We start from the raw sequence: 12,309 nt of genomic DNA, 5'->3' as shown, positions 1-12,309 counted from the left end.
TTATTTTCCTTCTCATTTTTGATAATTCTTTTGTATTAAATAAATTAAAAATTTAGGTCCATTTAACAATTCTTTACGTTTTTTTTTCATCATACATACAATATTCTTTTTATGATTTTTTCATTGTAATCTTTTACATACATTTCTAACCTTTTCAATCTCTTTAAGTCATTTTTAATCTTTATTTTTTTTGAGCATTTCTCATTTTTTTCTTTTCATTTTTGATAATTAATTTTTAAAATTATATTTAATGTTTTTGGCAGACAATATAACAACAATTGCTAAATTAAATTAATCGTTTGATTATAATGTACCTTTTTAAAATTAAATAAGTTTGAACTGTAATACCTAACGATATGTAAAATTAATAAAATATAATCATCTTTAAATTCTTATTTTTAAAATTATCAAAAATGAGAAGAAGAAAACTTGATAAAAGCTCAAAAAAAATAGAGATTAAAAATGACTTAAAGAAATTGAAAGAAATGTATGTAAAAGATTACAATGAAAAAATCATAAAAAGAATATTGTATGTATGATGAAAAAGAAAGGTAAAGAATTGTTAAAAAAATGGACCTAAATTTATAAATTATTTTTAAAAATACAAAAGAATTATCAAAAATGAGAAGAAAAATCAATTGAGAGAAGATATAGTAAGAAAAATAAAAGTAAAGAAATCGCAAAAATTTAGATATAAATTAAGAAGAAATAACAAAAATAAATAAAAATTTAAGAAAAATTGACAAAAAATTTTAAAAAATTACTATTTTGCTTTTTTGAATGAGAATTTTCCTTTTGATTGAACCTTTTCCTTTTTTGTTTCACAATTTTCTTTTTTTGATCGGACTTTTTCCCTTCTTTTTGGGAATTTTTCTTTTTTGATTGACCATTTTCCTTTTTTGTTTGGACCTTCTACTTTTTTGATTGAACCTTTTCCTTTTATGATTGACCCTTTTCCTTTTTTGATAGGACCTTTTCCTTTTATGATTGAAACTTTTCCTTTTTTGATTGGGACTTTTCTTTTTTAATGGGAAACCCTGTAATACCTTTTGGTTTCTGAGTTCCAATTATTTCGTATTTATTTTAACTTTTTTCAATATTATATTCTATTTATTTAAACTTTTTTCATTTTCGCTAGTTTTTTCAATATTGTTTCCTATTTATGTGAGATGTAATTTTTTTTAAAAAAATTATTAGATCAAGTAATTACTACTTTGACCTATTTTAGTTTGATTTAGCGTTTTTTTGTTAAGTAATTCCACGAAGAACAATTCTGAGTTCACAATTATTCTCTTTATTTTTTAAAAATTACAATTAGATATTATATAAAGGTTGATGATCAATTAAAATTTAATATCTTTTTAATATAGTCTGATTTTGAGTTTGAGGATAATTATTTCAGATTGGTTTTGTTAAATTTATGATGAAAATACGCAAAAGTCAATATCTATTTTGCCTATATCGATATTATCTCAAATCAGATTTATGATCGATTTAAAAGAATAAAATATATTGTCAGCACATCTAATTTTTAATCCTAAGAATCTCAAATATCTGTCTTAAGAAACACTATATAATAAAGCTAAAATTCTTGTGAATAAGCAGATTCCCAACTATAGTTGAGTAATTACTATATTTTTAGCCGTTTAGGCCGATTTTTAGTAGTGTAAAAAATCGGTTAACCAAGTTTTTAGCCGAAAGCTCTCATTTTGACCTCAAGGATCAACTCAAGTTTGAAAGAAACTAATATAAATTAAAACGCCTTAAGGTTAATATATTTTTGTCCGGCAGGCGCCTGAAGATTGAGCTAAATAACTGACATTTAGCCCTTACTCAACTATATTCCTTATAAAATTATTAATTTCCTTACTACATTTAATAAAGAAATAAATAAATGTAAAACATTAAAGATTTAACAAGGTTTATATTGATTGAAAAGAATATTGATGAACGTCGAAATCGCATCTACTTCGAAGTTCTATCTTACAAATGTAATGAGCTGAGTAATTTAGTTTGGTTATTATATTAGTTACGCCTAAGCTCTTCATATAGATATAATATTCAATAATTTTGCATCAACTTAGAGATATCGAAAAACTATTTTAAATTTATTAAATATCATTTTAATTTTCTTCCTTTGAATTATTATTGTTAATTATGTAATTACTTTTATATATTTGCAATAATTTAATGAAATTAAATTATATTTAGCTTAATCTATATTATATATTAATAAAAATAATAATTAAGATAAGGGCCTCAAGGAAAATTTTAGCGAAATACCCCGAGATTGTTATGCCATTGGTTGTTTGTGCCAATGCTATGTATCATAGATAGGTGTAGTTTAGCGATTATTATCAAAATTTTGGATTAAGGAGCCGGCGGAATTTTTTTTCATTTTTATTCTTCTAAATTTTTATTAAATTTCGGATTAATTTATAATTTAAATAATTAATTTTAGAATTTTTTTAATTTACCAATTCTAATAATATTATATAGTTCTCACGTGATTTAATTTCTTATGTAAATTTGGATTTAAAGAATATAAATCATTTTAGTCTAAATCAAAATAATATCAATCATATACTACTTTACATTAACCTCTCTCCCAATAAAAATATATTTTTAGTTATAAAATACAATTATTATTAAAAAAGTATCAATCAAATTATAGGGTGTTTTTTTTAAAATTTGCACTCCCTGAGAAAATTATTGAAGTAAAGATAGATAGAACCAAATAATAACCAAGCGATATCAACCGAGTAATAAGGGGATTAATAAAAATGAGTAGAATTTCGATCTTCAAAACACATATATGTGTTCCATTATAACTTTTTTTGTCAAACAACGTATTAGGGATGGTAAAATATCTTTTTTATTAATTTTGAGGAATTTAATTATAATTTTAGATGAATATTTTAAAAAGATATTGGAAATTTTAAGTATGTAATGATATCAATTTTGTAACTATAGACCGGGACCTTGTCGAGTCTCAATAGTATAGTAAAATTATACTCCTGATATTATTGTATATGTAATAACTACAAGTATTAATTATTTTAAATTTATGGTCTTCTAACTGAAGAAACTATAATTTTTAACATGTTAGATCAGGTATAATTATTTTTGGATTTAGAGGGATATGTTAAGTTAAATGTAAGAAAATTTGGATAAGACCAAATGCTTATATACTTGTCATTCATAGGCGTAGCCAGAATTTTTCTATGGGGGGGGGGGGATTAATAAATTTCTTTCGGCTCGCTTTCTTAGTCTATATATAGTTATAAAATATGTTTACAAAATGGGAGGTTAATTTTAGTAAAAAAATATTTTATTTAAAATATACAAAATTGGTTAAGAGATTATATCAAAAAATAAGTCTGGAACAAATAGGAAATATATTTTTATTAGCTTATACAAAATATAATAAGTTACATATACATATATATACATTAATACAAAAACGTGGTAGATTTTGCGAGGTAGTATTTCGCAAATATATTTTTAGCCTTCGGAAATTCGAGAAAGTTCTTTCATTAATACATGTCATAATATGGAGGCATGCTAAATTTTAAAATAATTTTGATGTTTGGAAAGTTTATTAATTTGTGTTTACAAACATTGAGTGCACTTAGTGCATTCTCAGACTTAATGTCCATTCTTTTTAAGCTTGCATACCAATATTATAATTCAAATTACTTCCAATTATCTTGCAAATAAAACGTATATAAATAGTGAATTTTATCTCTAATCTCATCCGAGATGCTCACTGATGGATTAGAGGATAACAAAATTTGAAAGTTATTGCAACAGTTTATGCTTCAATAAGCGTTCTCTAATTTGAGTTAAAAATGTATCCATAAGTGATAAAATCGTAATTTAGTAGGGGAGACCGGGGATGGTTGGGACACTTTTCGTTCAAACCTTAATAATTTTAATATTAATAGACTAATCTGAATAATTAAAACATCTTCTGAATCCCAGAAGTATAGGCTATTTGAAATAATTAATATATATTTTATGAAGATTATATTTTTTTAGAAAATTGAATTTAAAAAAAAAAATTTTTTTGTCCCAACTATGACAGACTCTGTGTTCGTTGGGACACACATATGTGATAGTTGGGACACTCGTGAAATAGAGGTCTAAATAAATTTAAAAATTTAAAATCAGTAATCCAGTAAGACTAGAGACTATGACACATATGATTTTATTGATAATATTGTAATTCATAATCAATAACTATATAAAAAAAATTTTAGCAAAATTTAGGAAATTTATTTTGGGGAAAAAAAAATTGTAAAGAAAAAAATGAAAAAAATTTTTTTTTTTAATCATAAACATAGCGAAAGATAAGTATTTAATTATTCATTATTCACAATACTAAATTAATAATAAAATAATAAAATTGTTTATAAAATGAGCTAAAATTGCGTGTCCCAACTATACTATGACCAACTATGACCGAGCCCACTAACTTTATAAATATCATCCAAAATCATATTAATTCATGTTTATTGATTCTGAAAGTTTGCCAGATTGGAAAATTGGGTTTAGGCTTTCCTAAAATTTATTTATTATGATTTTTGAAGCTTTATTTATAAATATAAACGATAAAGTTTGCAAATATTTTTTATTACTTTTGGTATGCCAAAACACATTTTCTTCTGTAAAAATTAAAAAACTAAATATTTTTCAAATCTTTTTTAGCCATTCATGTATGACTAAATTATCTATGTTAGGCTCAAATTTCCAGTCTTATAAAATAATAGCTCAAATTATAATTAGAATGTCCCCCTGTACTCAATGTACCCCGGTCTCCCCTAATACTCCTCAACTGATTTTGTGGAAATTTTATTCCTATGTCTTGATACAATTCTTGGCATATTTATTATCGTATTATATGAATGCACCTTTTTTTGAACCATGTTAAAAATCTTGCTATATTCACAATCAGCATTTTTTCTTAATTGTAAAATAGCATGGTAAAGTTCTTTAATTAATTACATACATATTTTTAAAATATAAGAAAATTTAACCAGATTTCAAATTTTGTACTTTTGAATGTATTATCTATAAGATAGAATTATTGATCAATAAATTATAATAAAATTTATTGCAGATCTCATCAACATAACTAAAAAAAATATAAATATAATGTTAAAATACACTACTTATTGGGACTATCTAAATGATAGGATCATTTTTCTCTAGCATAATCACTATTGTTTTATCATCAAGAGGCAAAGCTCCTTACTTAAAAGCTACATCCATGGGAAATAATAGGAGAGATAAAAAGCCCATGCCCGATTTAAAAAAAACTTGATCATGTAAGAGTTATGTTGGCTATGTTTATTTTACTTTTATTTCTCATTGTGAGATCCTAGAAATAAGCATATGATTAAATAAAATAAAAAATACCACTACAAAAACAATCACACATCAATAAACTTTATATCCAACTTTGAAAATAATCAATAACCCATTCCATATTCAACATTCATAGTACCCACTTAGGAATTATATTGTTAAATAATAATAATAAAAAGGACTGATATTGGTTGAACTAAAATTTTAAAAATTATAATTCATATGTTTAAATGAATGTAACAATATTTTATTCTGTTAGGAAATTATCGATAAGTGTATTTAAGTATAGAATTATTTTTTTCATTTACATTCTTTAAAAGATATTTTATGATTTCCATGTCAATATTTTATAATCTTCTGTAAATTATATAATTCACTACTGGTGAAAATTATTTGATTGTCAATATACTGTAAATCTACGACACATAATAGTCGACTGTTTGTATTGGGCGTTAATTTTTTTTAACTTAATTTATAATTTAATTTTATCAATAATTTATTTAAATTTTACTTATATTAAGAAAAATACATTAAAGTTATTCACTTTAAAAAAAATTATATTTGATATATTATATTATTTAGTAATTTTATGGATCTATTAATAGTAATTATAATAAATTTCACATTTGTCTTAAGACAGTTTAAAAAATATAAACTTCTATATTCTTTCTTTCTAATTATTGTTTAAGATATATGCACACATTTTTGTGTTGGGGAGGATATTTTTTATTAGCTCAAAATGATATTCACAAAAAAGTGATATATTTCTGAAGGGAAAGGGGAATTTCCCCTCGCCCACCCCCCTGACTACAACTATGTTGTCACTATTTTGAACTTTTATATTGTGCCATCCGTTTTATATATAATTATCTTATCGCATAAGTAATTTATTACTTAAATGTGTTTATATGTTGTGTTTTACCATTATAATTTATTATTTATGAAACCAACTTATTTAAGAGAATATAAAATTTCTTTTGATTAATTTTAAGTGAAAATTATTATTTTAAATGAATATTTAAATGAATATTTAGAAAGATATTATAAATTTTAAATACATACATGATAATAATAGAAAATATTTATATTCATTTTGAGATTCTGGAAACTTACAAGAAGAAAATGAGTTCAGATTCGATGAGAACAAAACCAATGAAAGTTCAAATAAAGTGAATGGTAAAGAATTAAAATTGCAAGCTCCAATAGGATATGAATATATTGATTGGAATACCAGTAATATTTATAATATATACATTATGATCAAACTATTAATCATATTTTATGGTTAAAAATAATTATAATATAACTATAATTTTTTCTAGTAATATAGTATCCTTTCCTGGAAATAATTACTTTTTTATCTTTTTCAATTTTAATAAGATGGTGAGAAAACACTTTGTATAATAATATTTTGTCTCTGAAAACGATACTATATTGACTAAAAAAAGTTATATATTAGGCAGGCAATTTTGAGATAATCCTTATTTATTTTATTTTTTTAAGGAATAAGGATAATATACTAATTTTTAAAAATTATTTTTTATATGGCATTGACATCTATTATAAGAAATGATAACCCCTCCAATCACTTCTCCAGACATAAACTACTCATCGCTGAATGAATATAAAGAGTGAGTTATTTTTTATTTATTTATTTTAACAAATTATCAGAGTTGTTGTATTATCTAGATACTGTATTTACACATAAAAATGTAGATCATTGTTAACGTATCTGTATCTAGATATTATTTTAGAGGTATCCGTATCTGTTTCTAGATAATTTTTAAGATACATTTTAATGGACCTTTATTTAACGCTTTTTTATATTATGAATAAAAATACTTGAATGCAAAATTTATTTTATTACATATGAGCATATAATTTAAATATATTAAAGAATATTAAGACAACTATAATAAAAAATTATTTATATATATATAATATATTAAAACTTATATATAAAAAAAATATACATAAATATTCATTAAATATTATGTGAGAGTTTATCAATAAACCAAACAAATTTTAATATCACAATCCATCTCAAGGAATCTGCCATTTTTATTTTCAATTGAATTGGTTAATTCCATTTTATTATAATTTTTAAAATTTATTTTAGATTAATATTTATAGTGATGAAGAGGAAGAAGTAATAATCAATGTAGCATCGGCAAATTCAGGCATTGTTTTTCCATGGCCAATTTATAGAGCATATTTTAAAATAATATCTCAAAGTAAAGAAAACAAATCTCTGATAGTAAAATTGTTATGTCTACCAAAAAATAAGAAAATTTCAGTTAGCATTACCTCAACTTGCAACATTGTAAAACATTTAAGGGCATAGATACTAAATAAATGTTTACAATTGTAATTTTAAATATTAAGAGAAAACATCAAACACTGTTGATTAAAATAAAAAAGGGGAAGGAGAATAAATCTATTAAAGAAAATTTTGTACTAGGCTCATTGTCCAATATTTTAGTTAAGACATCAGACTTGAACACAAACTACTTTAGATGATTTAATAACTGCTTTTATTATAGCTAGCATTCAGCAATTTTCAATTGTTGAAAATCCTTCATTTATAAAAATGATAAAAAACACAACACAGATTGTTGGAGTTCCTATCGCCGGTATAGCTAACATTTAAATTTGTATAATAATTAAGAACAAATTATTTAAGTAGTTTTAAGAAATGTTAATTTTTAGTTCATACATAGAAGTCACTGCACTATATATAGATCCAACAAGTAGGAAAAGAAAAAGTGTATCGTTGGCTTGTAAAATAATGACTGGTAGTCATGCATATGATAAAATAGCAAAGAATTTACAAGATATAGCAAAGAATTATTGCCTTCAAAATAAAATCTCAAAGACCATTATTGACAATGCCAAAAATTTTCTCAAAGTTTTTAGGTTTATTTTATTATGAATATAAATAAATATATAATTATTTATTATAGAGTTTTCAAGCTAATTAAAAATACTAGTGAATCCATGGATGATCTGGAAAATGAAGAAGCTGTACCAATACCAATATAAAATCTTTATACTATTGGTCAGGATTTTTAAATATCAGAATCATATAGTTTACCTAATCATCAATGTTGTGTCAATCACACATTGAATCTTGTTGCCACTATTGACGTCAATAATAAGATTGTCAATAATGATATAAATTTTGATACTCAACAACAAAAATGAATGTCGATATTTTAGTATTTTAAAGAATATCCTGATATAAAATTGTTATTCATAAAATATAACACCACAATCCCTTCAAGCGCTTAGGTAGAAAAACTTTTTAGTGTAGCTAAAAATGCCTTTACAGATAAACAAGGAAGCCTTAGATCAAAATTTTGAAAATATTTAATTACTGAAATCTAATAATTATTTATAATCATTTAATCATATATTTTCATAATTATATTATTATATTAAAATCTAAAAATCATTATTTTAGTTATATTTTGATAAATGTGATATCGAGTAAATGTTTTAGCTCATTTCATGAATTTTCACAATAGGATCCTAATTTAGGTTTATGCAATCCTTATATAAGAGTATAATAAAAATTGTGTCTGTATCTAGATAACTTTTTAGACGATGTATCTCTATCTAGATAACTTTTCAGGCGTATATCTGTCTCTGTATCTGATCCATTTAAAAGGTTATTTAAACAACTCTGCAAATTATACATTTAACACGTTTAATTTGCCCTAAATTATCCATATCGTGGTTTAAAAAAAATGATATTTATTATAAAATAAATATTAGCGGAGGTCAGGCTTAAAAGTTAAGAGTGTTTTATAGCATGTTAGTTAAATAAAGAACTATTCTAAATATGGATATATTTAAATATTTCAATTAAAAGTAAATACAAAAAATAAACAAGATAGATTAGAATATTTAGCTTGTCTGATTTTAATTTTTTACACCTGTGAGTGTAACAAAAGCGAATGTATTATAGAATTAGCACAGGCCCACGTCCCGCGAAGAAGTGTAGAAGATTTTTTCTGTTTGTAAAATTTCATGCGGTCCAAAATACAAATTGCCCAGCCTTGCCTGTAATAAATTTGTAAATCATAAATATAAACTTTCAGTATTCAAGATTTTAGAAAATTTCTAAACCGAAAAATATCGAATATATTAAATTTCAAAGCTTTCTAAAATAAAAAATGAATAATCCAATCGATTTAATACCTCAGTATCACAATCTTGAAATATTGGGGTTGAACTTTTATACAACCAAAAATTATATTTTTACTGATAAGTTAAGTCTAAACGTGACCAGATTTAATGGTTAATTTTACTTTTGTAAACGATAATATATTAAGGTTCAACTGTCCTCCTAACTTATAGTTTTACAAAAGTAAATTAAAATCATCCTTTAGACATAATATTAAATATATAAATAGGCACACATTCATATTATATATTCTTTAAAATTATATGTATTTTAAGACCTAAATATATTTTATACGAATTTTAAGAGTACCAGTTCTTACAGGAAATGAAACCTTGGAAATCATAGCAAATAGCTTCAAACCATATCTATGTTATAAAAGGAACCTTAAAGACGAAATTACAATAATCGATTCGGATCATAACTGTATCTATCTAGTAAATTCATTAAAGATTCTATCAATTTTACAACCCCAGTTTCATTAAAAGTTGTAAATATTCCTGATCAATATAATTTGGTTTAAAGCAATAAAATAAATGAGAATAAGTTGTATTCCATATTAAATCAACTGAAGATTTAACCCGACCCTCTTCTTTTTTTTTTAAAATTTTATGATGGTAGTGGCCACCTTTAGAAACGCGAAAATTCTGTAATACAATATATTTAATTTTAAATATCTCAAAAAATAATCAAGCTAAAAACATAATTTAAATTTTATTAAATAGTTCTAGAATAGCACTTTAATATGAGATAAAATTTATTTTATTGAAAATAAATCTATTACCTAAAACCGGAAATAGAAAACCAGATGGCTATTAAAAAATTGTTCCTTATTTTTTCTTCCAATTTTTTTTATAGGTAGAGATTATACTTCTATATATTTGTAAAATTCTAGATTGGGACACACACTGGTTCAAAAGATTTTGCATAAGTATATAAATATCATTTATATTTAAAATATTTTTTTAATTTTCAAAATAAATAGAAAACTTAAAATTTAGACATGTGAAAAAAATAAATGGATGAATATTCGAAATCTCTGGGTTGTGCCTAATATTTTTTTAAAAAAAATCGGACCAGGTCGGCTTAAAATTTTGAAATGAAATAAATATATTTTAAAATTTTTGCAAGAAACAAATAGCCAATTTTTTTATTTGTTTATAGAATGATCATAGCAATGCAAAACTCTTTTAAAAATAATTTCTATATCTTAATAAATTCGGGCCGGGGACAAATAATAAATTTCTGAGATAGGGCCCATATTTTTTATAAAAATTTCAGACTGTGTTTGTAAAATTATGCCTGATGAAGATCACTATGGACATTGTATAGCATTTAACATATAAGTTTAGCTGTTAAAAAAAATAATTGTAAAAATATTTATAATTTTATTAGCTAATTATTTATAATACATGAAAATCAATGGGAAATTGATATTATAATAAACATATTAATTAAATAATATCATATATTAAATAATTTAATGAATTTGAATAAAATTTGACTTTCATTTTTTCTTTTATAGAAATAAATGCATGAAATCTTTGTGTTCCGGGAATTCATTTGGCTTTTAAAAATCTATTTTCGAAATTGGTTTCCATGTTTATATTTTCAACCTTGCTGAAAAATATAATGAATCTCAGTCCCATAATTATATAAATCTATAGGTGTTGGCACATTATCATAAGGATGTTGCAGGCTTGCTCTAGCATCTAATTCAGTTGTTGAAATTAATAAATAAATTGGCTAATGAATATGTAATTTTTGCAGATAAACGGTGATGTAATATTTATCAATTACAATAACGACGGTTGCTCTTGGAATTAATTTTCAATATGACTTTATGTCAAATATAATTATTTTGTTTTATTATTTTAAATAAATTAAACTTTGAGAAATTTATGTTATAATAAACCTAATTTTCTAAATAATATTTAAAATGAAAATATATTTCTTGATTATCACAAAAATTTAATTATCAGGCAAAAATATAAAGTACATCGTGTAATCTCAGAGTTGCAAGATGAAAAATTTTAAATCTAAAAAGAATTTTTTTTACGAGACGAAGGTTCACATGGGAAAAATTTATTGAGTTTTATTATCATAGTTATTACTTTATTACTCTTTACAAAATCATATTATTTATTCCTAATACTTCCAAATTAAGGCGTTTTGTGCTATCCATTGTAGTAGGGGAGACAGGGGTAAAGCGATTGACGGGGTAACAATGTTAACGCGAATAACTTTTTAACCCTTGTGAACAAAGATTTTAAATTTGGTGTGAAGATGTATTTTTATATCTAATTTCTTACCTATGTTAATCTTTTAAAAAACTTACCTGATTTTATATATTTTGTCAAAAAACTGTTTTTTTACCCAAAAAATATAAAAATCCTTCTCTAATATATTTTGCTTTTAGTAAAATATACATATCCTCAGGATTCAAAATTTGGCACACATGTTTCTTAATGTATTAGCTATAAATTAAAATTTATCTGACATCTATAGCTATACAAGAAGTCACGCAATAACGATATTTATAATATATGTCACCTTGGGGTAAAGCTGTTATGGGTAAAACGGTTAAAATATATAATTATTCACATTAAATTTTTCATTCATTCATTTATTATAATCTTTATTGACATTGAGAAGAAGATATAAAAATGGTATTAAAAGTTCAGATCATAAACAAATATTTACAAATGAAGAAGAATCTAGATTGTGTGATTACATATTAAAAGCAAGTAGGT

At 23.5% G+C, this 12,309-nt stretch overlaps 1 protein-coding gene across 3 annotated transcripts in view; it reads left to right on the top strand.

Annotated features, from left to right (window-relative positions):
- The window catches only part of LOC135927885 (protein SSUH2 homolog), a 78,588-nt gene that overhangs the window by 50,391 nt on the left and 15,888 nt on the right, over window positions 1-12,309 (top strand). For all 3 annotated transcript variants that reach the window (XR_010572201.1, XM_065464126.1, XM_065464127.1), the window contains 3 exons: window positions 6,469-6,603; window positions 6,938-7,001; window positions 9,864-9,993. Coding sequence is in view for 2 of the 3 variants with exons in the window: in XM_065464126.1 (XP_065320198.1) it covers window positions 6,469-6,603; window positions 6,938-7,001; window positions 9,864-9,993 (329 nt within the window). In the remaining variant the exon portion in view is untranslated. The remainder of the gene's footprint in view (window positions 1-6,468; window positions 6,604-6,937; window positions 7,002-9,863; window positions 9,994-12,309) is intronic.

The sequence above is a fragment of the Gordionus sp. m RMFG-2023 genome, chromosome 4 (assembly GCF_954871325.1).
Source record: "Gordionus sp. m RMFG-2023 chromosome 4, tfGorSpeb1-WG-v2, whole genome shotgun sequence".
Lineage (NCBI taxonomy): Eukaryota > Metazoa > Nematomorpha > Gordioida > Chordodea > Parachordodidae > Gordionus > Gordionus sp. m RMFG-2023.
Note: the sequence above shows the minus strand (reverse complement) of the source record. Positions and strands in the feature narration are given on the sequence as shown.